At 39.5% G+C, this 26,423-nt stretch overlaps 2 protein-coding genes across 3 annotated transcripts in view; one reads left to right on the plus strand and one right to left on the minus strand.

Annotated features, from left to right (window-relative positions):
* Window positions 1–446: 446 nt before the first annotated feature.
* On the plus strand, window positions 447–23,347 carry CCNH (cyclin H). 2 transcript variants are annotated; one of them, XM_025992932.2, is made up of 10 exons: window positions 447–606; window positions 4,041–4,329; window positions 6,583–6,705; window positions 7,807–7,880; window positions 8,907–9,117; window positions 12,962–13,125; window positions 16,579–16,649; window positions 19,387–19,498; window positions 22,304–22,364; window positions 22,950–23,347. In XM_025992932.2, the coding sequence occupies exons 1-10, from the start codon at window positions 554–556 to the stop codon at window positions 22,986–22,988; spliced, it is 1,197 nt and encodes a 398-aa protein (XP_025848717.2). In that variant the 5' UTR covers window positions 447–553; the 3' UTR covers window positions 22,989–23,347. The 2 variants fall into 2 exon arrangements, with proteins under 2 accessions (XP_025848717.2, XP_072592960.1); XM_072736859.1 differs by lacking the exon at window positions 447–606 and having other exon boundaries at window positions 4,044–4,329; window positions 22,304–22,379.
* Window positions 23,348–25,327: 1,980 nt separating this feature from the next.
* The window catches only part of RASA1 (RAS p21 protein activator 1), a 109,286-nt gene continuing 108,190 nt past the window's right edge, over window positions 25,328–26,423 (minus strand). Inside the window, exon 25 of the mRNA XM_072736858.1 lies at window positions 25,328–26,396. Coding sequence (XP_072592959.1) covers window positions 26,313–26,396 — 84 coding nt within the window. The 3' untranslated portion in view covers window positions 25,328–26,312. The remainder of the gene's footprint in view (window positions 26,397–26,423) is intronic.

Consider the following 26,423-nt stretch of genomic DNA (forward strand, 5'->3'; position numbering starts at 1 on the left):
ATATCATAAAGACTTGCAAAGAGTTTGTTTTTGAATATCATTGCCAAGCTATATTTAGAATGTCACATACCCATGTCAAGTAGCTTAAGGGGTACAGTTGCATGTCAGATTTTAAAGGAAGGAAGATATTGTGGGGTTTTTTGTGTGTGTGTGAGCATAGGTGTGCTTTATTCTCCCTGCCACCTTTTTTTTTTTTTTTTTTTTTGCCTTTATGGCCCTGAAATCAGAAACTTTGTGGATATGAGTATACTGATGTGTTTGGGAAGTAACTATAAGTTAATCAGATCACTCAGTAAAGTGTTTTATTGGACTACAAATCTATTCAAGTTCGACATATGTTTATTGGTCATTCATTCCCTCACCCTTCTAATTTTCCTTTTCTTCTTTTATTCATAAGATCAAGCAGTCTGATACTCTTTTTTTTCCCAAAACATTATGATCACTAGGGTAGAGCCTGAAGAAGAGGGAAAGTTACAGCAAGAAGAGAAATTCCTAATGCTGTCATGAGAAACTTCGGCATCACACATGGTTAAGTACAGAGACTTTCCACCAGATGATGCCTGTTCTGCATCATCTAATCTCGGATTCACAGTCCTTGGTTTTGAGGTAATGCATACAGTCAAAATATTTAGAGTTTGTCTACAAATACAAACTGCAAACCCAATTTAACAACTCCAGCACAATAAAAGAGATAGTGTTTACTTAAAAAATCACTGTCATCTTTTCTGCTAACATTTACTTTCTAGGTAGTATCTAACAAAATAACCTTGGCTTTCAAGTTTGCAATCTTTCTATTTTTTAGAAAGTATAAATTCTTCAGTTTGTTTAGTTTGTTTGTAATACCTCCAGCTAGTATCAGGGAAATTGTGACTTAACTGGGGTGGGATGTGGAGGGGAACTGACCACCTGTATTGATAATTTTGAAATTTTCATTTCTCTCTCTTCTTTGAAGTTTTATACAAATAAAAAGTATGGAAGAAATACTTGCTACTTTTTAGTTGGAATTAGAAATGGAACTAGGTAAAGGCACCTAGTTCTATGTCCACAGTCTGCCTTCCACTGTAGAAATAGCACAAGGAATAAATTTGTGCTCAAAAAGCTTGACAGGGGAATGTGACTCTGACATAGTGACTGATGTAGCATCCAGCCTGCTCATCTTAATAAGAAGTCGTATGTGAGCCTCACTGTTAGGGCATCAGTAATAATTTTATCCTGTAGCTGGTTAACTTAGATATAATTCCTTATACATCCCAAAAATATGGTCAGTATTGATTTTTGTAGGCTAAGATTTGTTACAGGTTAAAAAAAAAATAGTTCCATCATCACCACCAGCTTTTTCACATTGACTTCCTAAATGAACTCTGACACTGAGCAATTTTACTGTGGAAATCTTATCCTATTTCTCCCAAATGCCCATCTTTGGATTCTCCTTTACATAAAATTAAAGGAGTTGTCAGATGTCTTTTAGAAAAAAACAAAAAGAATTGACATGGTGTACAAAACTGTCATGGGTCAAGATCTTCTGTACATACTAATTTACCTAAATCCCCTCATTTCCTGCTTATCTTTTATAACTTTTTTTTTCCTTTATTTTTTTAAAGATTTTATTTATTGATGAGAGACAGAGGCAGAGACATAGGCAGAGAGAGGAGAAGCAGGCTCCGTGCAGGAAGCCTGATGTGGGACTCAATCCCCAGTCTCCAGGATCACACCCTGGGCTGAAGGCAGACACTCAACCGCTGAGCCACCCAAGCATCCCTGTTTTTCCTTTAAAATTATTCTTCCCTATTACACAATATTTTAAGGTGCTCACAGCGCACTGGGCTCTTCACTTACCATGTCCTACCTTAACATCATCACATTTTTTCCTTTCTCTTTACTGAGCCATTTTACTTGTCCATATTACCAACAAATGTTTAAGGAGTGTCTGGATTTCAAAAGTTACAAACTACAAATTTGCAAGTTTGAGAAATTCAAATGACTCTGGCAAACTCTACCCTCAACTGTACCTACCAAAATGAAACAAAACAAAAAAAGCCCTCCCTTAAACCTCTCAAAACTTTTTCATAGAACACAGACACCCTCCTACCTCTTTTTACCTATGCAAATTTTCAAGACCTAAATTCCTCATCTCCTCTTTATCTGCTTTTTATTTTTAAAAAAACCCAACTATTTGCTGTAGCTCATTCCATCTTTCTAACCTGATGAATTTTGCACAGAATAAAGTATGCCTGCCTACATGGGACAAATAAGAAAACCAGTAAAGGTTTTTGTAATCAATATAAATTTTGTTTCACAAATGCAAGTTTGAAAATACTAGTAATAGCAATTGTAAATCTCTTCCGTATTAACAGTAGCTTATTGCAAGTCTTCCCTGGGGCAATAATGAAGATGAGAATTCAAGAAAATCGTAAAACTACCAAACATAGTGCTTCAGATGTGGACGTGGGGTAAGACTGGCTAGTAATCAGCAGAAGGGGAGGGGAAAGGTCCTGGGAAAAGGATAGGATCACAGCATTGGTGGAAGAGTAGAGAATGCATATGCACTGCTTCTGGCTTTTCCACCCTGTTTCATGCTCCCTGAGGCCATCTTTTGTGAGGTTCCAGGCACATTCTTCTTTAAAAGTCCCAGGAATGCTTCTGCCTTGGGACCCTGATGTTCTATCTGCCCCCAAATCCACCGCTCTCCCAAGAGGCCTATTCCCTCAACTCTCTCAAGCCTTTGCTCAAATGTCACCTTTTCAGGGAGGCATACTTTGAACACTCTATTTTTTTTTTAAACAATACATATGTATACATTATACTATATGAAAGAAGAATTAGCAGAAAACTGGATATAGGACTTAACATTTCTGGAACCGTAATAAACCATGTTAAACTGTTTACACAAATATGTGACTATCGAGAATTTGCTAGGTGTATAATTAAATCCTTCCTCCTAGGAATGTTATTTTTGCTTCAGAGTATATGAAACAGAATTGATCTTGAAGATCCCATTTCGGTGCTAAATTCTTTTCTAGATAACACATCTTTTGACTTGAAAAAGCGTCAATAATTTGAAAATTAGGTTCAGAGAGTAAGCTAAATGGCAGCAGGTTTTGTGCCTGATTTTGCCTAAGACTCAATGGGTAAGTGTGTGGTAGGTGCTCAGAAATTATTTGCCTAATAAATTTCACAACCAAAAAAAAAAAAAAAAAGAAAAAGCATTAACAGTATAATACCTTATTCTCTTACATATAGTAGCCATTTAAAATGAAAAAGCTAATCTAAAAAAATACATAAAAATAAAAATAAAAAATAAAATGAAAAAGCTAGAAGCCTGGAGTTGCTTGATGATAGGATTAAATATAAAATGGGCGCATCATTACTTGAACACCTTACTTTTTAAAATTATTTACTTATTCGATAGACTTAGAGGCAGAGACGCAGGCGTTGGGAGAAGCAGGCTCCACGCACCGGGAGCCCGACGTGGGATTCGATCCCGGGTCTCCAGAATCGGGCCCTGGGCTGAAGAAGTTGCTAAACCGCTGAGCCACGCAGGGATCCCCTTGAACGCCTTATTTAAAAATTGACACCCGGGATCCCTGGGTGGCGCAGCGGTTTAGCAACTTCTTCAGCCCAGGGCCCGATTCTGGAGACCCGGGATCGAATCCCACGTCGGGCTCCCGGTGCGTGGAGCCTGCTTCTCCCTCTGCCTGTGTCTCTGCCTCTCTCTCTCTCACTGTGTGCCTATAATTAAAAAAAAAAAAAAAATTTAAAATTGACACCCTCCCAGGCCCTTTAGCGGCTTCGGGTTACCGAACGTAAGATGTTAACGTAGTCCCCCGCCCCCGCTCCCGCCCCCGCTCCCGCTCCCGCCCCCGCCCAGCCTCCACCTTCCATCCCTTTTGGACTCCCCAGCCTGGCGCTTCTCCTTTAAATTGTGTCGGGAAGGGGCGGGGCTAGAGCCTCGCGTCACCGTAAGGGGGCGTGCCCTTAGGCTCCGCCCACTTGCGTGCCGGGACCCGCCCGGACCGACCCGAGGGCTGTTTTCCTTTCAGTCCGCTCCGGAAGCGTGACTGCCGACGGAAATATCACGTGATCTGGACGTCAACGCGCCGGCGCCCTCGGTTTCCGCGGGACCGCGGTGGTAGCCCAGGCGGTGTTCCCCGCCGCGTCGTGCCCTGTGGCGTCCTTTCCTCGGGCCGCCACGGCCTGCCTCGCGGCTCCGCGATGTACCACAACAGCAGCCAGAAGCGGCACTGGACTTTCGCGAGCGAGGAGCAGCTGGCGCGCCTGCGGGCCGACGCCAACCGTAAATTCAAATGCAAAGCGGTGGCCAACGGGAAGGTGAGGGAGCCTGGCGGCCGGTTCCCTGCGCGCCCCCTTCCGCGCTGCCCGGCCTCGGCGGAGCGCGGGGCGTTTTCCCGACCACACGGGCGCGGACCTCGGGGAGCGACCCGCAGCGTGCGGAGGCCACGGCTCTGGGGCGCTTCCGCGGGGCAGGGCGGGGCGCTCTAGTTGTGGGGCGCTGTGCGGGGAGCCGGCGCGGGGAGCCTGGGAAGGGACGTTCCGGGCCGGCGGGGCCACAGGTGCAGTGGGCAGGTCGGGGCCCGCAGGGGCTGGCGAAGGGCGAGGCCGCGCACCTGGAGGCGGAAGGAAGGAGTCCGGTTCGGGATGGCGAGATGGGGAGCCTGTTGTAAGACTTCAAGTGGGAGACTGAGCTTTCGGGTTCTGTCGTAGAGAGCTGGGAACCCCGGGGGTGCAGGGGGTGGAGGCGGGACGCGGGGGTGGTCGGCGCCCGAGGCCTCGGCCCTGCCCGCCCTGCCCGCCGAGCCCGTGCCGTCGTAGCTCCCGCCGCCCTGCTCCTCTTCCACGGGCTCCGCCAAGGGTTCCAGCACCAGCGTCCCTCCGGCGAGTATTCCGCCTTTCAGACCCCTTGGGGCCGAGGCCCTTTGATGCCCGACCGACGTCTGCATCACGCCGCCTGCGTTTGGCGCTGCCCCGAAGGGGGACCTCCCGGGCTGCGCCCCAGGCGCTGCTCTGAGTGTGTGTTAGCTCAGTCAGTCCTCACAACTGTCCCACCAGGCAGATGCTGTTATTGTCCTTGCTTTACAGCCGGGGAAACTGAGGTATGGAGTGGTTGGATAATTTTTCAGGACTGGTAAGTGGCAGAGCCAGGATCTGTGAACCCATTCCTGCTGGGCCATCTCCATAAAATTAGTTGGTATTAGTTTCCTTGTGCTATCATTAAAAAAAAAAAAAAAAAAAAAAAAAAAAAAACCCAAACTGGGTGGTTTAAAACAACAGAAATGTACTGTTTCACAGTTCTAGAAGCCGGAAGTCTGGGATAAAGTTGTCATCAGGATATATTCTCTGTAGTTTCCAGGTGACCCTTTCTTCCTTCAGCTTCTGGTAACTTAGGTGTTCCTTTGCTTCTACCAACTTTTTTTTTTCTTTTTCTTTTTCTTTTTTTTAAGATTCCATTTATTTATTCACGACAGACACAGAGAAAGAGGCAAAGACAGGCAGAGGGAGAAGCAGGCTCCATCCAGGGAGCCCAATGTGGGACTCGATCCTGGAACTCCAGGATCAGGCCCTGGGCTGAAGGCGGCACTAAACCGCTGGGCCACCAGGGCTGCCCTGTTCCTTTGCTTCTATCTCTGTCTTTACAAAGTGTTCTCTCTGTATCTTCCCACGTTGTTGTTATAAGGACACCAGTCGTATAGAATTAGGAGCCACCGTCCTCCAGTATGACCTCATATTAACTAGTCACATTTGTAGAGATTCTGTTTCCAGATAAGGTCACTCAGATCCTGGGGGTTAAGACTTCAACATACCCCCCGCCCCTTTTTTTGGTAAACATAATTAATCCAGTAACACTGCCTAGTATATAATTGTTGTAAAATTGTCTTATGAACCATCTAGGTATTTTGTGGAGAGTTTTAAAGACAGGAGGTACTATTTGGGGGAGGGGGGGTTGGAGGTACTGTTAAGGGTCATAATCATTCTTGAGACACTTGTTGATTTTTACCTCAGCCTATGTGACTTAATGACTGAGAAAGGGATGTTGAAACCTTTGCAACCAATGACAGTATGTATCCTTTTTTTTTTTTTTTTTTTTAAGATCTTATTTATTTATTCATGAGAGACTGCAGAGAGAGAGGCAGAGACACAGGCAGAGGGAGAAGCAGGCTCCATGCAGGAAGCCCAAACGCGGGACTCCATCCGGGGACTCCAGGATCAGGCCCTGGGCCAAAGGCGGCGCTAAACCGCTGAGCCCCCCCCCCCCCTTGTATCATCTTTTTGATTTATAATTGACATCAAACTTGTGAGCAGATGCACACCCTCTGTCAGGATTCTTTTTACCCTACTGAAGTAAATGCCCAGCTGACATTCTGAGAAACTGTGATACAATAGGATCGTTTTTAGTTTATCAGATATTTCACTAATGTTACTTCGTGTAATAATTTAGTTCTATGAAGAGAAAAGTGACATCTGGTTATTTCCCTTTGGTTGGAAATACAAATGCAGTCTGGACCGAGAAAAGTATTTTAAGATTATTTATTTCATTGAACTTCTGCTGTAACTTTTGATCTAAAGGTTCTTCCAAATGATCCAGTCTTTCTTGAACCTCATGAAGAAATGATACTCTGCAAATACTATGAGAAGAGATTATTAGAATTCTGTTCAGTGTTTAAGCCAGCAATGCCAAGGTCTGTTGTGGTAAGTTACAATAGTGATAAAGTGTAATGTCCTTTAGCTGACTTCTGAAATCAGAACTTTCCTAATGTGTAACACAGTTCTCTGCCCACTTTAGGCAAATGTATGTATTCATGTTTTTGTCATTTCATGTATTTTTTGATAGATTCCTTAACTTAGGAATTCTGTATCATTTCTTTTTCTTTAAAAAAAAAAAAAAAAAAAAAAAGACTTATTCATGAGAGAGACAGAGAGGCAGAGACATAGGCAGAGGGAGAAGCAGGCTCCCTGCAGGGAGCCTGATGGGAGACTCCCAGGATCCTGGGATCACACCCTCCCTGAGCCAAAGGTAGATGCTTGACCACCGAGCCACCCAGGTGCCCACATGAAACTTTTCTTTCAGTCCAAAAATAGATAAGTATCTATTTCATTGATTCTAGTGAAATGACAGAGTAGTTAAAAGTACAGGCAGATCTTAGTTGAATCCCTCCGTGTTCCTTATTAGATATGTGACCCAGTTAATCTCACTGATAGGCAGTTTCCTTCTCTGTGGAGATAGCAATACTTCACCAAGCTTTTGTAAGGATAGAAAAAAGATAATAGCTTGGTGCTTGGCACAGAATCTGGCCCATGGGATACAGTCAATAAATGGTAGGTGCTGCTTCTACTATTTAATGTGGGAATACAAGCATAGTTCTACCACACAGAGCCAAAGTGGATTTACAGAGAGGGCTTATTGCCCCAAATGTATTAATTCTGTCCGTGTTTTCACGAGTTTGGTTAAGCTGTGAATATTTGTATGTTTCTCCTTGATTTTTTCCTAATCTAGTTGGCTTTTGTTATTCTGAAGTCTAAAATAAACACACATAGACTTTTTAAAATTAACTCAGTGACCATAGGAAGGGTACCCATGGTGGGTGGGGAAGGACAAGAAAAGGTCTTTTGGCTGTGACATTGCTGTAATAATTCATCACAATTTATTTGATTAAAGAAGATTAAGTTTTGTATTTGTATCAGAAACTTTTTCAAAGAAACTTTTGCATATGTAAGTTTAAAAACATTTTATACAAAATTTAACATGGATGTGTGAATAGATTTTGATAATATATGTATTTTTAATCATAGGGTACAGCTTGTATGTATTTCAAGCGTTTTTATCTTAATAACTCAGTAATGGAATATCACCCCCGGATAATAATGTGAGTATAATTCTAATTTATTGATTTTCATTTAAGAAAATCTTTATTTGTGTGGGGAAAAAAAGAAATGGCTTTCTAATAAAGGGTAATTTAGACTTGCATTCTGTTATGAATTTATACTGTCCTTTTACTCCTATATATCTCTGTAATACTTCCCTCCCTATAGTACTTATGGCATCTGAACTTCAACTTGTTCAAAGTCTGTTTTTCTTATACTAACTTTCCCTAATACCTCTTTCTGTTGGTAGCACCTTTCTTCTCTTTGTTGCTTCCGCTGAGAATCATTTGTGGTACCTCTTCTCCTTCTGTATCAGTGGGTTTAAAAGTCTTGTAGCTCCGGATTCATATCAATTGAAAAAAAGTCCATTAAAAATAAAGATAAATCTATTATGAGACTCATCAAAGAGCTTGCTATCAATCACATTCTCCTTATTTATTTTCTCTCTTTTTCATTTCCTTTTCTGTCAGTCTAGGTCAGGCCCTTGTTGCTTTCAATCTTGATTTTTGTGGTAATTTTATTACTAGATTCTTACTCTGATATTTATGGTAGTAGCCATGAGAGTTCCAGGTATGTTACTGACGTGGTAATCTTTTGAAATGCCTTCAGAGTCTTCACTGGTGGTCTTCCTTTCTTCCTACCTTTCTTCCCACCTTTCTTACCTTGCTTCCTTCCCAGGTATATCTGTGTATACTGCTGTGTTCTTCTGTCTACATTTCATGATCCAGTGTACTCTTATTTTTCAGTTATTTTTCCAGATATTTATGTTGAACTTTATGAAATTGCCATTAAGTCAATTATGGTTGAATGCTATGGCAAGATTATACAGTTCAACCTAATTATAGTCTTCTAATGGATAAAAAGTTGAAAGAGAAAACTCTTTTAAAAAAAAAATTTCCTGTAATGTCTAGCATCGTCACCTGTTAATATTAGGCATTTTTGGAATTTATTTTAGCAATAACATACTCAGATATTTCTCAAAGTATGTACAGATCCCATCCTATCCCTTTGGTTTTTTTTTCCTCTAGGCTTACTTGTGCATTTTTGGCCTGCAAAGTTGATGAATTCAACGTATCTAGTCCACAGTTCGTTGGAAATTTGAGGGAGAGTCCTCTTGGACAAGAGAAGGCACTTGAACAGATTTTGGAATATGAACTACTTCTTATACAGCAACTTAATTTCCACCTTATTGTCCACAATCCTTATAGACCATTTGAGGGCTTTCTCATTGATTTAAAGGTATCTTGTTGATATAAAAAGTAAACTAGTAGAGTGTATACCTTTGCTATAGTTCTGTAGCTAGAAAAATCAAAATTTTATTGTAATATTCCTAATTGTTACAACATGAATTGCTCTAACATGTGAGTTTAGCTTGGATCTCTAATGTTATAGTTCTCAAACTTCGGTGCCACCTGGAAGGATTGTTAACCGTACTGTTGGGCTACAGTACCAGAGCTGCTCATTTAGTGGATCTGCATATTGGTCCAGGAACTGTAATGAGAACTATTATCAGTTTAGAGTAATGCTTTTGAAGACTTAAGTTAACTCTTCTAACTCTGAAGTATACTGCCATGGATCTGATTTAAAGAACCACAAAAATTCTTAATTTTAACTAGAAGATTGCTAAGTGATTTTTGTTTTTAGTGCATGTGTAGGCATCAAAAATGTAAGTAAATGAACCCTGACAAAAATAACTTGTTTTGTTTGGGTCCTGAAAGGGGACTTGGATAGTGTGAGTGAGGTCAAAATGGAAGTCAAAAACTGGTTCATTCATCTCAGTTGAGTAGCAAAATTTGGGTACGTGTACCATATGCCAAGACATTGTGCTTGAGGATTAAGACAGGAACAGCCTCAACTCTCCTAGGTCTAATGGGAAAGATAATCATATATTCAGTGTGCTAAGTGTTACAGAAGGAAAGATACAGGATACTTTAGAATGAGATGGGTTGTTGTGAGAAAGGGTCATTTAGAGTGAAAATCAGAGCAAGAGTAGGAATTAGGCAGTAGAATAATATCCCAATTAGATTTCTTTGCTCAAAGGTCCAGATTCAAGAAACCATGGTGCAAGAACCTAAACAGCTTAGAGATAGAGTGGAAAAGACTGCCACAGAGTGCTCTCTGGGTGGAAGGTAGAGTCTAGACTGTGGAGGGGATATTAAGGATTTTGAATAGAGCAGTGGGAGACCACTGTAAGGCTTAAGTCTGGGCAGTGGCATAATTAGGTTTGCAGTTTTAAAAATTTTGTTTGGAAGCTCTTGAATCAGTCTGCATCAGCTATTTATTGCACGTATGTATGTGTCAGACATAATGTGGAGAATGGATTAGAATGGATGAAAGGATACCAGTAAGATGCTATTATGAGTAGTCCAAGCAAAAGATGGTGGTTGGCTTGACTCATCCAGTGGCTGTGCATATAGAGAGAACTTCCTGGACTTAGGAGATACTAGTCAACCACTAGAGCTTGAGGATTTACTTCCTGTAGAGATTGAGAACAGAGGAGGAACCCCCAGGTTTCTGGCCTAAGAATATAGGTGGATGGTGGTTCAATTCCGGATACAGAAAATGCTGGCGTAGAAGAGATTTATTGATAGTGGAGGGGTGGGGTTTGATGAATCTGGTTTGGGACATAATAAATTTCCAATACCTCCAGGACATCATGAGTGTCTGGAAGTGAGAGACGATGGCTAAGCTATTGGGTTTTGTTACTTCTGGAAAACTTAAGCTGGGTTGGCCAGAGGACCATTTAAAGGGTAGTTAGAGAAGGGTGCCTGGGTGGCTCATTGGTTAAGCACCCAACTCTTGGTTTTGGCTCAGGGTCATAAGATCGAGCCCCACGTTGCTCTGGGAGCACAGTGTCTCCTGGAGATTCTCTCCTTCCGCCCTCCCCCCTGCTCTCATGCTTGCTCCCTTGCTTGTTCTCTCTAAAAATAAGTTATTTTCATAAATAAATATAGAATAGTTAGAGGAATAGAAGATGCTAGTAAGGAGACTGAAAATATCCAAAGAGATAGGACTTTTTGGAGAAGTGAAGAGAAGTAGAGTACTTTTAGAAGATGAACACAGGTCAGTCTCTAACCTGTTCAGAATTCAGGCAAAGTAAAAGCAAAAGGGATAATGTTTGCTGGGTTGAGTGCCCGAAGGGTCATTTGCGATTTTTGTGACATTTGTCTTCATAGAGCATAGAGGAAGAAAGCAGATTGGAGCCAGTTGGGGAATACATAGAAGGTGAGAAAATAGGTATTTATGACATGGATTAAACAGCTTATCTTTGAAGTGGAAAAAGATGAGTGATTGAGAAGATAGAGGAACTCCTAGAAAGAGATGAGAGAGATGGCTTTTGTTTTGCTTTGTGGAAGAAACTGATGTGGAGAGCTAGTAGTGAGAGAGAGCTTAAAGGAAGAAGTGAAAAATAAGTTCAGCTTTCTCTTTGGAGTAGGGTATAAGGGACTGGCATGAGATTCAAAGCAAAATAGAAGAATTGGCCTTGAGAGAATAATAGCTCTTAGAACAGAGAAAGAGGAAAGCATGGGTTGAAGACAGCATTACCCCTGGGGATTGAGGCTGACAGAAAATAGTGTGTCTTTGTTTAAGGCAGAGATCATTTACAGAGAGTGATGGAATTTCTGAAAACTACCAGATACGTTGAGACAGGTGGAAAATGTTGAACACAGTTACTGAAAAATGGGAGAACAACTTTTCTATGGGATATTATCCTAGCTAGGCAGTGTTGAAAGTCCTCCTGAGGTCAGTGAACTTGAATTTATAATAATAGTATCAGACCTCTTGGTGGTACTATTTTCTATTGCAGCACCAAGAAATGTGGATATAGTTACAAAGCAGAAGATTGCTTGGATTCAGCCGTTGTTAAGGCTCTGTCTGAAATATATTGGCAGCATATTGAGGCAGGGAATTCTGGAGGGAAATGAGGATCCGTGGACATTGGTGAGTAGGAGCAAGTAGAGGGATAAGGGACCAAAGGTTCTGAAGAGAGTCAGGGAATAGCTGTGAAGTAATTAAGGAAATATATTGGGGGAAAGGAGCACTGTGGTCAGAGTGGAATGTCTGAATTTGTCATAGTAGAGGTCAGCCATTTCAGGGGAATAAGATTTGAGTGTGACTGCAGTTGACTCAGGATATTTTGTGTGGAGCATAGAAGAGATTTCTTAGTGCCTTGGGACTTGAATGTGGATTTCTGAAATATATCTGAGGGTTTAGGATTTAGAGTTCCGCATAAGAGTTTTTAGGAAATACAGGCTCTTCCATATTTCCTGGGCATATTCTAAAAATAATTCTGTAATCAAATTAAGATCCATTTCCATTCACTTCTTCCCAAAAGTAAACTTCAAGTAGCAGGAATTTCAAATCTAGATGAGGTGGTGCTTTGATTCCTAAACGGCCTTGCAGCTGAATCAAAGCTGGATTGCCTGGAAAGCCTTTTCCTTGGAGTATGTATGTCTTAGGTCAACTTCAAACCTCTCTTCCCCTTCCTCCTCAGCTGGAAAAGGATAAAGAGAGATTAACATAAATCCGAATAGTGCCAAGTACTATACTGGGAACATCAGATTTTTAAAGCATATATTTCTTGTTAGGGTTGTGATTTTAAAAAGTTTGAAAGTCACTGAGGAAAAGCAGATTCTTAAAACATGCAGAATTTAATGACTATACTTTGGGTACATTCTGATGCTGAGTACAAAACAATCATGTGGAAAGATTAAGCTGGTGTGTTACTTTTTTTTTTTTTTTTTTTTTTTTCTTCAGGATTTGAGAGCAAGAGTGCAAGTGTACAGGAACAGGGAGAGTAGGGGGAAGGGGCAGAAGGAAAGACTCTCAGGCAGATTCCCTGCTCAGTGTGGAGGCCAATGCAGGGCTTCACGCAGGGCTTGATCCCATCTGAGATCATGACCTGAGCTGATAGCAAGAAGTGGACACCTAACCGATTGATGGAAGCCACTCAGGCACCCCTGGGGTGTTATTTTTATAAATAAAAGAATCCTTTGTTAAACATTTTCTTGTTTATATAAATATTTTTGAACTCAATACTGTAACTCTCAAAAGTGGTAACGTTGGGATACTTTATTTCTAGACTCGCTATCCCATGATGGAGAATCCTGAGATGTTGAGGAAAACAGCTGATGACTTTCTTAATAGAATCGCATTGACTGACGCTTACCTGTTATATACACCTTCCCAAATTGCCCTGACTGCCATTTTATCTAGTGCATCTCGAGCAGGAATTACTATGGAAAGGTACTAATCTGTGTTTTAACTTGGATCAGACTCTTTATCCCTGCCTGTAGACCCAGCTTTTAAGTGAGACTCACTTTGTGACTGTAGTCCTCTGTGCCTCCTATGGTTGGGAGGGTTGGTGAGGGGCACTGAGAGAAGAAATGAAATCACCTTTTAAAGAAATCTTTAAAAATTGAGCATCTTTGAGCTGAGGGATATCCATTTTGTGATGAAAGTAGAAGTAAAGGAGGTGATCCTTGGAGGGCTGATGGAGCTGCCAGCAGAGGGTGAACTGGCAAGCAACATGCACACAGCAGATACGTTTGCCTTGATTTCTCATTATTCCCCTGCTGTGGAGCGTGTATGGCATGTAGAATTCCGTGAAGGTCTGTTGAATGAATAAGGCTTTAGAGACTGTCCATGTGACGTGCACCTGAGCTGCAGAAAGCAACAGCTGATGCATATGTGCACAGCGAGGACCAGGCTTCGCCATAAGCCCTTCACCTGAATTAAGTTTACTTGATTCTTCGCAATATCTTATGCACGAGCTAATTAAACATACTGATTTTTTTTTTTAAGATTTTATTTATTTATTCATTTGAGAGACACAGAGAGAGGCAGAGACACAGGCAGAGGGAGAAGCAGGCTCCCTGTGGCAAGCCCGATGTGGGACTTGATCCAGGGTCTCCAGGATCATGCGCTGAGCTGAAGGCAGACACTCAACTGCTGAGCCACCCGGGCGTCCCTATTATACTGATTGTAACTCAGGCACAGGCCAGGAGCAAATGAGATTGTGTCCGTTTTTATGATGATTTCTCCGTTTCTCTGACTTTGAAGTTCTGACCAATCTTAGTCCTAGAAAAATCTGAGAAAGATGATAAAATTATCCACTCTCCACATTTGTGATACCCTCTTCCATGATCTCATGATGCATGGATTATGGTGGTGGCAAACATGAACAGATGTGTCTTTATTCCACCTAATGGGAGTGTTTACATGTTTCTCAGAAAAGTACGGGCGTAACTGGCGACAGGCTGCTTCCCCAGACATCTCTAGCCTGTTGCATGTTTCATGGTACTTTCCACAGCTTCCCTTCCCAAAACATGAACAGTTTATGAATTTCAAAACAGATCTAAGATAAGGGATTGTGGGCTTACGTGTAAATCACATTTACTTTATAGTATGCCTCTTCTCTACAAACACAGCTCGCCAAATGTACATAATTTAATCCCAAAGTGATCATTTGTTTAATAGAGCAAAACTTTACCGAGTCCCTTCCCTGCACCATGCGCTGCACGGTTAGAATGAACCAAGCTGTCAATCCTTGTTCTAGTTAGAGAAGATAGCCAGCAGATGGTTGCTCTCTGTGGAGTTCAGGTGTGCAGCTTCCACTCTCCAAGAGAAGAAAGCCTCTTCCCCACAATTCAGATAACCTCACATTTGATTAATCTGTTGAAGCATTTTGTCTGATGCAGCATATATGCAAATTCTCCAGTGGTGAGATTCTTCTTCTGTAGTTGGAGAGGGATGAAGCATCCGAAAGTCCAAATCAGAGTTTATGTCATCTTGGAAGCATAGTTACAATTTCAGATAGTGGAAACTAAAATTGTGGTAACTTGGGCTCATTGCAAATTAAATATACTATTGAATTTCCAAGGGACCATAAACAGTTGGACTTTTTTTTTTTCTTTGAGGAAATACTTGCAGATCATTTTTAACTTCTGATTTACTTTGCAAATTTTGAGGATATATTGGAATTCCCTTTATATTTATTGCTGGTTTCAGAAGGGGAAAGCCCTTGTGCTATTATATTCTGGATGATGCTTTAGATTAGTACTCATAGGATGTTCTGTTCTGAATTGTCTTTTTTACTGGATTTTGAGATTTATTTTTCATCTCCTTTGACTTGTTAAGTATTCCTGCTTGCTTATGGATTTTTTTAAAAAAATACTGAAATTCTCTAAAATTCAAAATCAGGATTGAGATTGAGTTGCTAATTTAAAGGTTTGTAGAGGTAAAGAGCCTGGTCAGCTTTTTTTTTTCCTGGTCAGCTCTTAGAACCCAATGTAGCACGCTTGCACTTCAGAAGTGGAAAGGAAAGGAAGAATAAAAAGAGACAAAAGAAGATGCCAGAAGTATAAGGGGTTTTAGGGAGAAAAAGGTTATTTTGAATTACTGATAACCAGAAATGTATTAGTTAAGGAAGTTGTTTTTATATCTAAAATTAATTCCCATCATTGATGATGAAGTTGTAACATCAAACTTAGTTATCAAAATTTATGTAATATTATTTAAATAATCTGGATAGTTTAAAAGATACCAACAAAATTTCTTAAAGAATTGTCTACTGTTGTAATTATATATCACCATTTATTCACTTTGCCATTTTTCAGAGACATTAATTTTTTGCACTTATGTTTGATGATTTATGTCTTCAAAATCTGTTCGCTTGGGCATTTATCAATTATAGATCAAGTTCAGAGTAACTAAATATTTACATACAGAAATTATTTTCATGCTGCTATCATTGGTTTTGAGAAAAACAGATAATTGGGCTTTATATCCATTTATGGAAAAGTATTAACACTTTTGATTCGGACTTTATGCAGATAGGATGTGATAGATTTGCAGAGCATAAGGATATTCTCAACTGGTTTGAAACCTGTTAGTCTCGAGAAGAGCACCTGTAGCTTAACTTGATATTAAGGGGAGAGAGAATCCTTAGTCAGCTCTGCTAATTTGCAGCTTTATGACTTTGGGCAGGCGACAAGATCATGACTTGTCTGTCCTGTGATGGACATATATATGTAAAATATATATTACAAAATTTACACACTAATCTGAACATTAAACTTTTTTTTTTAACATTTTATTTATGATAGAGTAAGAGAGATGTGCTCCTCCACAAACAGGAGGAGCAGCAGGGAGAGGGAGAAGCAGGCTCCACACTGACCATGGAGGCTGATGTGGGGCTCAATCGCAGGACCCCAGGATCATGACCTGAGCCAAAGGAAGACACTTAACCGAATGAGCCACTCAGGCACACCCCGAACATTAAACATCTTTTAAACTCAGTTGTAGGGATTCCTGGGTGGCGCAGTGGTTTAGCGCCTGCCTTTGGCCCAGGGCACGATCCTGGAGACCCGGGATCGAATCCCACGTCGGGCTCCTGGTGCATGGAGCCTGCTTCTCCCTCTGCCTATGTCTCTGCCTATCTCTCTCTCTCTGTGTGACTGTCATAAATAAATAAAAATTTAAAAATAAATAAACTCAGTTGTATTAAATTCTTAAGACTATAATAGTTGTAGATTATACAGTTTTGTGGAAATCAAAATATTGTTATTTAATACTTTTGAAGTAAATTACTTTTAAAATTGCCCTTAATGAAATGCACATGGGGGAAACTATGTCGTCATGTTTCTCAAGATGCTATATGGGTTCAATAGATTAAAACTTTTTTCTTTTCTTTACCAGTTATTTATCAGAAAGTCTGATGCTGAAAGAGAACAGAACTTGCTTATCACAGTTACTAGATATAATGAAAAGTAAGTGAAACAGGACAGTTTCATAAAATGTTCTTCTATTACAAAGCTACTTTCTAAATATCATCTTGATATTTAACTTGAGGTATCCTATAGATCGTTTAGATTTATTTTCATTGAATTAATGTATCATGGAGGCATGAGGGATACATTCACTGATGAACAAATACAGCTTCCATGAAAGTAAGTCGTTTGTACATAAACTGAACTTACTAGGAAAGTGAAAATACAAGATTCAGAAAGGGTTAAGATTCAAAACAGTTCTTTTAAAGTGTACACAGATATATGATAGGCACAAGAAAAGATCTAAATGGAGCCAGATTAAAAGATAATACTTAAAATTTGAAGTTCTGTTTTGTAAACAGCTTTAATTAGTGAATAGACATTATTTGCTAGTCATGTTGCTATTATAAAAGCCCTGGTTCTTCACTGGGTGTGATTTTTGCAATGTCTGGGACACTTCTGGCTTTCAGGACTTGGGGCAGGTGGGGATGGTAGCTACTACGAGCATTTAGTTGGTAGAAGAATGCTGCTGACCATCTTACGATTCAGTGTAGCCCCTTGATAGGCTGAGAAACGGCTCCCCAAAATACCCATGTCCTAATCCTTGGAAACCGTGAATCTTCCCTTAGAAAGTCTCCGCAGATGTGTTAAAGTTGAGGATCTTGAGATGGGGACAGTATCCTGGATATCCAGGTAGGGCACAAATGCATCACAGGAGTCTTTATTAAAGAAAGGCAGAAGTTTGATCCAGAGAAGGCACTGTGACGACAGAGCACAGTGAAAGATCTGAGGGTGCAAACTTTGAAAATTGGAGTGATAGGGCCACAAGCCAAGGGATGTTGGCAGCCACAAGAAGCTGGGACAGAGAAGGAATGGATTTTCCACTAGAGCCTCCAGAGGAAACATGTCTATGCTGACATTTTGATGTTGACCCAGTGAAAAGGATTTCAGACTCCTGGGCTTCAGAACTGTTGGAGGAGAATCCAAATCCATTTATGTTGTGATAAGCCTTACTGAGTTTGTGATAATTTTCAATAGCTGACTCCAGAAACAAATTCAGCCCCTCACAAGAAGGCCAAACTGTCAGCATTGTCAGTGTCAAGAAACCCTGTCTTAATAGTTGAGTAGAGATTACCCACCCTCTCCTCTTCACTCTTGCCTGGGCGTCACTGATGCTCATGGCTACTAAGCTTTATGATTCAAAGTCAGTTGTGTGTATCCCCCAAACTCTTTGTGCTATTTATCCTTGTTAATTAAGTATGTAGTTGAAATACTGAGTAAACCAATAAACTACGACTAAAAATCTTGATCTTGAATGATAGTAGTAACTGAGGGTACTTTTTATATGCTTTATGTTTCAGAAGGTAAGCTGCTTCAGGGCATGTAAAATATCATTTCTTGATTCTCTGAAATGATCTCATGGGGGCTTGCTTCAGTTGAGTGATGGATTTGTGATTTATGAATCATAAAACTGTAGGTCTTCAGTTACACCACTAGAGGGTTCACTTCCAGAGCTAATTGTGGTTTGGCCAGAGATTATTAGTTAGGATCATGAAATTGAGGAGGTAAAAGGAGCCTTAAAGATAACCCACTATGTTCATTGTACAGCTGATAGTTTTTGATTGATTTCTTCTCAGTACCTTTATTTTACTCCACTTGTTTTAATGTGAAGTAAGAGTAGCTCCTGAGAAAACACTCAGCTTTCACAATGTTAAGATGTCTTATCCTGTTCATAATTTTTCGGAACAAAGATACTGTCCTAAGGGTAGTGAGCCACAAGTATTAGTTCAGGTGAAAACACTGCTTTGCAATGCGAAATAAGCCAGTAGCTCCACCTATTTGGAGCATGTAGCTGCTAATAATAAACCTATTCCCCTAAAAATCTTGAGATTTATATTCTTTGGTTTATTGCAGTTGAATAACATAAACAGACCAGGGAAAGGACATTTCTGCAGTTGTAAAGTTCCTGACACAGTAGTTTACTCCTAGCCTAAAGAGGACGTTTTTGTTTTCTTGGTGATGCTTTATTATATAGCTTCTGCCTTTTATTGAAGCAAAGGATCACTGACACATTTTTACTAAGCATCCTCCTTCTATTGCATGTCATCTAATATTCGTTTCCTTTGTCAATAAGAAGTAAAGTCTTTGGGCCACCATCTGTAGCATAGAATGTCATAAATACAGTTGTTGGTAGAGAACAAAGCATGTTTACTAAATCATGGATTTTTAAAGCGTTAGACCTCAAAAAACCGACTATGCCGGGATTTGGTAAAAATACTGATTAGATTGTAGAACATGTTTATTTTTATGCTGTATATGATATAGGCTAAGCAGCAGACAGCTACCATTATTTGAAGTATGGTGTTCACTGTATTTTTTTTTAAAGATTTTATTTATTTATTCATGAGAGACAAGGAGAGAGAGAAAGAGAGAGGGGGAGCGGGGCAGAGACACAGGCAGAGTGAGAAGCAGGCTCCATGCAGGGAGCCCGACGTGGGACTCGATCCCGGGACTCCAGGATCACGCCCCGGGCCGAAGGCAGGTGCTAAACCGCTGAGCCACCCAGGGATTCCCGTGTTCATTGTATTTTAATGCCTAACATTGCAAATCCTGATTAAGAAAAATCACATTTCTAGAGTTTTGTTATTGTTCCCATAATAAGATGGGAAAATACTCAGCTCCCTTAGGGAACAGGACTTTTTACTATGTAGTATGAATTTTTTTTATCTCCATATAGGTATGAGAAACTTGGTAAAAAAATATGAGCCACCCAGATCTGAAGAAGTTGCTGCTCTGAAACAGAAGTTGGAGAGATGTCACTCTGCTGAGCTTGCCCTTAACGTAATTACGTAAGTAGATGAGAATATTATTCAGTAGATAAAACTGTTACTGATACTAGCTTGTCCTTAAATCATTTAACTGGTAAATGTGTGCTTTTGTGGGGAAAAAATGACTTACCCATTACACGACGTAACAGCTTGGCTTTCATAGTACAGCTCCTGCTGTATGACTAGCTTGTTCCTTAGCTTGTGGGCCATATCCTATTACTTCCGTGGGATCTCTGGAGTCTTTCTAGAGAATCTCTGAGCCTCTTCTTGCCCTTTTAACAATTGGGTTCTTTACAGGTCTGGTATCTTGTCTGAGAAAACAGGTATACTGTTTCAGAATTATTTATTAGCTGGAGCAAGAAAAGCTGACCTATTTTCTTTCAGGGTAAGCTTTAAATTAAAGATGGAACCAGTAAGAAAATGTGCTGTTAGGAATCCTCTTGGCAGCCATAAGGAACACCTATAAGGTCTCTGATTTGTAGGCTGACTGTGGGAATCACACGATTTGGGCTCTTTGTGCTTTACAAATTGAAGGATCCACTCAAGCCTCATCAACCCACTCAAGTTGGGGGTTTGGGCAGGTAGTAATGGGAAAACTTTTTTCTGTGGAATACATTCTGATTCAAAGGTTCTACCTTATTATGCAGTGGGAGTTAGCCTTGATATTTTACAGTTAACATCCATTGAATATGTTTTTGATTTCTGTAATTGGAAAATATACTGAAATGCATAATGTCTGAGAAACCAGAACAGCATTCCATAGCCTTCAGGTCCAGATCCACATGGCTCAAGTTCTATAACTACACAGTTGTAGGTGAAGAAAATCCAAGGATTTATGAATCATGCAGAATAGGGAATTATGATAGCCTAGCTCTCATGGCAAAGCATGCCTTAGTCTAGAACTTCAGATTGGTAGACCTCACTCCTGGGTTTCAGTGGTAACTCACAGAAATGACAGAGTGGTTACAGAGAAGTATAGAAATGTTGACTTTAATAAATGAAAATATTGTAGCAGTGATTATATTCTTTTCACATTGATTTTGAAATGGGCTTCAACCAGGGGTCTGCAAACTGTGGCCCATAGGCCAAATGTGAACTCTGCTACCTGTTTTTAGAAAGACTTGTACTGGAGCAGAGACATACCCATTAGTTTGCATATTGTCTGTGGCTATTTTCACACCATGACAGGAGTTGGGTAGTTGTGACTCCTTGTGTAGCCTAGACGGTGAAAAATATTTGCTGTTTGACTATTTAAAGAAAATGTTATCATTCTCTGGATTAGACCATTGAACTATTAATCTGCCCTCTTAGGTAGGTAACTGAATGGACCATAGTCCAAAATTCCTAATTGCCAGAGTACCTCTTACTCTAAAAGTTACTATGTGCTTTTGTAGTATGTCAAGCAAATTCTGCGTTTCCATGAATACTTGAGAAGGGCTTTTCAGACCACCTGTAAAGGACTTTTTTTTAAAGTCCAGTATGAAATGCAATAAAATAAAGTACTAGAAAAACGAAATAGAATATAAGTTGAAATTTTATTAGAAATAATCATAAAACTAATCGATGGAGTTGCTATAAAAGTTCTAAACACAGTCTGTTTCTATACTTCAACTTTTTCCATTCTGAAAATGGTTCACGACTGGTGCGTGGAACACACTGAGACAGGCACTACTTCAGGAAAAAATGTTTGTTTTCTGGGTCTTTAAAATTCCTTTACCTTTCTTTTTCATTACACAATTAACTGTATTGTCGTTACGAAAGTCAGTTAATACAGGTAAACTAAAGTTCTCTTTGACCAAAACCCAAATCCAGTTGTGACCTCAGAGGCAACACCTCATTGGTTTACTTTTGTCAGTCTTTTTTCTGTATATGTGTGTATCAAATAAGGTTTTTCGTCTCGGATGTTTTCATACATATTGTAAAACATATAATAGTATCAATCTTTAACTTGCCAGTCTGGGTGAGAAAGCTGTATCACATTGGTATTTTAATTTGCATTTCCCCTCTTACTCTGAGGCGTTGAGGCTTTTGTGTTTAACAGTCATTTGTAGTTCTTTTTTCCTCCTTACAACCCTTGTGCAGTTTTCTGGTGTTACTTTCCTGATTTGTAGTTCTTTATATATTTTATATACTTGTCTTTTCCTTTATATCCTACAGCTGTTTTCTGGTTTCTTTCAACTTTGTGATATATAGGGAGATTTGTGTTCTGTTTCGTGCTTTTACATTTGAATGCCGTTTCTTACACTAAGGTAATCCGTATTTTATTTTGCTTTTTGTTCAGCTGTTTAAACCACGTAGAATTATTTGTTAATGATGTGAGGTACACATCTCCTAACACTAACTTTTATCAAATAATGTTATCGCCATTTTTAAGAAATTGATAATTTTCCCCAGTTATTCATTGTATATTAAATTCCTATATATACATCGTTTTTTGCCTGTCTGCTCCAATCATTGATCCATTTAATTCTTGCTAATACAGCATTTTATCTTATGTATATAGTGTTTTGATGATAACTGGAACAAAGGCCCCACACTTTATTCTTTCAGTTTCTTTTTGCTATTTTTGCATAGTCTTTTGCACATCAGTTACACTTGACAGGTTCCATGAGAAATTTTATTAGGATGTTAGTTAGAATTGCATTAAACATAAAGATTAATTTGAAAGGTAATGTCTTCCTCTCCATAATTCATCTCTTTCCATCTACTGCAGCTTAGTTCTTCACTACACACACACACACACAATATTTCATATCACCTTACTAGTTTATTTTATAGTGTCTGTTCCCAGTTTTAGATTACTTATTGATGGCTGCCCAATTACAGGAAGAAGAGGAAAGGCTATGAAGATGATGATTATGTCTCAAAGAAACCCAAACATGAAGAGGTATGTTCTCCAAAGGTAAATTTAAAGTTACTGTTGTTGGATAATCTGGTATGACCATACTGTTCTGATTTTATTGTTCCAGAACACAAGTATCTTAGAGATGTGGGCTTTGAAGCCTTCATTTTTGTTTTTCGCATCCTTCTTGATGTATACTGTCTGATTATGGGGTTTTCTCACTTCTATCTTAGCGTGTTCAGAAGCAGTATGATAGTTTATTGATGAATCCTTCCTGTGGTTCTGGAAAGCAGCAGAAATAGAGATAACATGCTAAATTTTTGCTTGGTTTTTGCCTCTTCAGGGATTCTTCTCTTACCTTTTTCAAAGAATTGTACCTTACATGTCAGATATAAATTAATAATAAGAGGCAGAAAGTCACAATCGTAACCTTTACTCCTGTGATTGGTGTAGTCTCGTGAGACTAAGCCACATTACTAGAAGATTGAACTCTACAAATTTTCCTAGTTTATTACCTTCCTGTAACCGGAGGGAAAGGAGGAAGATGATTTTCCTGAAACGTGAAGAGGTAAACAGTGCTGTTATCCTTCAGTGTAATGTCATTCTTACTATATTCTCTTTCCTTCTTAGGAAGAATGGACTGACGATGACCTCGTAGATTCTCTCTAGCCATTTGAAATTGACTTTTCAATGCTAACTGATCACACGGATGAAGCACATCTTAACTTTATTGAAAAATGAATTAATGTGAAAGTATCAAGTATATTAAACTTTTCTATTTGTTATTTTTTTTCCTTCCAAGATAGCTTTATGTGAAATAAAACTTGCTCTAAAAGGACCCAGAATAGCACCTGGTTTAGATCTTACCCCATCATGACTAATATCAAATTAGTCTTTCTACAGTAGTCAAAGCTATAATTTATTTGCCTATATTGTCTTAAAATAAGCAAACCTATCCTTTTAGGGAATAAAGGCACAAAAAAAAAAAAAAGGTCTACAAAAAATAAAACCAAGTAATCAGCTTTAAACATGGTAGGACATGGTTTTTGCCCTCTAGAAACCTTTATAAATGTCGTCTCAAAGGTCATCGTGATATACTTAGCTTTTTTGTATAGAACTACCAAACGACAAAAATGTACTTCAACTGAAAGCCAGTTAACCCAGGGTAATCATCATCTGCATTTTTTTCCCTCAGTTACCTGAAATCATTACCAAATAAGTTCTAAAAAAGAAATCAGATAAACACATAGTCTTGGATATGATCTAGACGAAAAGATAAAATTTGCTGTAGGGGAACAGATAGCAAATTGTATATTCTGTTTCAAAACTAACATTATTCAATCTATATAAACAGGTGTTATAGTTACTAAGAACTTTTCAAATTAAATACGTTCAAAACATTGAATTCAAACTGAAGTGAGCTGATCTAAAATGTAATTGCACAGATGATGGTACCAAGATACTTGGGTATGACCTTGGCTGTTTCACTCCGTGACTTTGGTCGAGTTCTAAAGCTGTGACAGTTTTCCAAGGTATAAATAGGGAAGATAATGCCTACTTTTCATAGGATTAATGGGAGTGGTATTTGCATATTCTAAGTGTTCATTTGTTCGGGTATTTAACTGTGATCTTATTGTTCAGTTTCTAAGTTGGAACCAAATTATGAATGTCAAATTTTTGTCTGGAAAACTAGGTTGTAGGAATTCTTTTTTTTTTTTTTTTGGAAAGATTTATTTATTCATGAGAGAGAGACGCAGGCAGAGGGAGAAGCAGGCACCTTGCAGGGAGCCCGACGTGGGACTCCAAGATCATGCCCTGGGCTGAAGGCGGCGCTAAACTGTTGAGCTACCCAGGGATCCCTGGTTGTAGGAATTCTGAGGAACTCAGTAGCCCTGTAAATCTGAGTTTGATGGCTACACAGCGGTCTTCAGCGTCAGCACATCCCAGGCCATGCTTACCATGAAAGTGCAGGTACCATTTTAATTCCACCTCAGTATTTGAGGGCAGTATTTATTATATTCTAATATTCTTCTAATTCTTTGCAAAGTTTATGACTTTTTTGGTTTATTTTTAGCACCTTCTAATTGTAGAACAATGAATGAAATTCATGAAGCGTGATTTTTTTTTTTTTTTTTTACATAGAACAGAAGAAGCTTAAGTTGACAACCTTCTTACGCAGTCCAAGTGAAGCAGCAGTGCTGCTCGTCTCTAGACACCATTGTGTAGTGTTCATGCCTTTGATCCTGTTTCTCTTTTAGGTCACTAAGCTTTGGTATCAGAGCAAGGTCCACATTTATTTCTGAAAAGTCTCCTACCCAGCCCCTTTAGAAAGTTTGTGGTTTTCTTTCATCTTTGACCCAACTAGTTACTGCAAGGCGTACAAAGGTACATGACACATTTCCTATTACAGCTTTAGAGATGAAGATGGCATTAAAATATCAAAGGCAGAAGAGGAAATTCCTGCCAGGGGAATGGTGGATGATAGGTCAGTATCGGTGAAGACTGATGAGTGATGGATGGGGGAAGAGTAAGTTGCCGCGCACTAGGATTTGGCCCTCTTTTGCATAGTGTTGAAACATTTCTGGAGTGGTCACTGGTCTGTATCCCTTCTGGTCCATCCTTTGTCCTGTAACCCAACTGGGCTACTGCCATGGCAGTGCAGCTGTGAAGCAGTTGTGATGGGAAAGGTCGGGAACTGCGTAGACACCAAGGAAAAGGAGGCTGTTCACCTGCGTCTGCAGAAGAAACAGCCTCCAATAGCTGACACCTTTGCTGTATTTTAAAGTGTTAACTGAAGTGTTGCTCTTGGAAAGTTAGTTACTGTGGAAAATGCTTTTCTGCCATTTACTTTTTGTAGGCCTTCTCTCCCCTGCACACTCATGGGAGAGAAGGAATTGTGATTCTTCTCTCCGGGCCTTGCTCTGGTGCTAAATTTGAACTGCCCCAGAAGGAGGAGGAGAATGATGAAACTGAATGCTGAGCTGTATTTAGACAGAAGTAATCAGTTATTCAAGATAACCCTTGGTTTTATTTTAACTTAAACCCTTGTGAATATTTCACAAAAATACATATACAGAAGCAAAACTATACAAACTAAATATGCAGCAGATAGAACAAGTAGTCAGAAGTTCAAAGATGGATAACTGTGTAAAAAAAAAATCAATTTGGAAATGAGTACTTTCAACAAAAGCATTCCAGACTTTTAAACACAAAATAAATTGTAGTCTACAGAATGGATGAATGGGTAACGTGCATTGATCAGTACAGTGACCAATAATATTTATTGAATTCAAACTATTTACTGTTGTAAACATTTAACGAAAGCATCATGAGATCTAAATACAGTCTTTGACAATTCCAACAAAATAAGTGGTGTTTAAAAAATAAAGCTGATGAGCAATAGATCATATTTTCTTTCAACAGTTCCAGCAAGAGAAATAGCACAGTATTTTAAAAAAGTATACAGCAAAGATTGTTCCTATTATAATGGCAGACTCTGAAAACTGTAAATACAAATAGTCATTGAACAGTCAAACGGTCATATTCCTAATCAGGAGGAAGTTACAGTAAGAACAGTCAGCAATCCAGTTAGAATCCTTTTCCTTGTCAGTTGGTTTCATAGTTCTTTTTCAAAGATGCAGCAAAACTTTGGCAATTGGATGTATTGAAAATATATTTTCCAAGTTCAAGGTATAGTCAGTCTCATAGCATTTTGTCATGTGAAAGAAAGGTGATCTGTACACAAAGGCTCAGATGTTGGTAAAGATTGATCCCATATGTGGAAAAAGTGCAAATTTCCTGCACAGATAGCTTACAAAGCTGCTGGCACATTTAGTCACCAGCAGAATCTTGGATTTTGTTTGCATAGCTCACACATCACTGGAATGTGGAAAGGTGTGCTATTTTTTTGGCAAGAGCAAAGGAGACATTGTACTGATGTGAATTACCATGTTGGGCATGCTGAATCCAAGCAGAACACTTGGGCCAAGGCTGCTACCTGACATCATTAGTTTTTGTATACTGGTTTTGTTTTTGTTGAAGCAGTTCTGTTATAGCCAGAAGCTTTTTCAGTACGTGCTAAAACAAGGAAAAATAGTATGAAAA

The sequence above is a fragment of the Vulpes vulpes genome, chromosome 14 (genome assembly GCF_048418805.1).
Source record: "Vulpes vulpes isolate BD-2025 chromosome 14, VulVul3, whole genome shotgun sequence".
NCBI classification, from domain to species: Eukaryota; Metazoa; Chordata; class Mammalia; order Carnivora; family Canidae; genus Vulpes; species Vulpes vulpes.

What these genes read in the sequence shown, in the direction of transcription:
- CCNH (XM_025992932.2), top strand. Translation starts at nt 554, where the DNA reads ATGATGCCTGTTCTGCATCATCTAATCTCGGATTCACAGTCCTTGGTT. An exon ending in AAGCGGTGGCCAACGGGAAG is followed by an intron (nt 4,330 to 6,582) that starts GTGAGGGAGCCT and finishes TTTGATCTAAAG; the next exon opens with GTTCTTCCAAATGATCCAGT. An exon ending in CAATGCCAAGGTCTGTTGTG is followed by an intron (nt 6,706 to 7,806) that starts GTAAGTTACAAT and finishes TTTTAATCATAG; the next exon opens with GGTACAGCTTGTATGTATTT.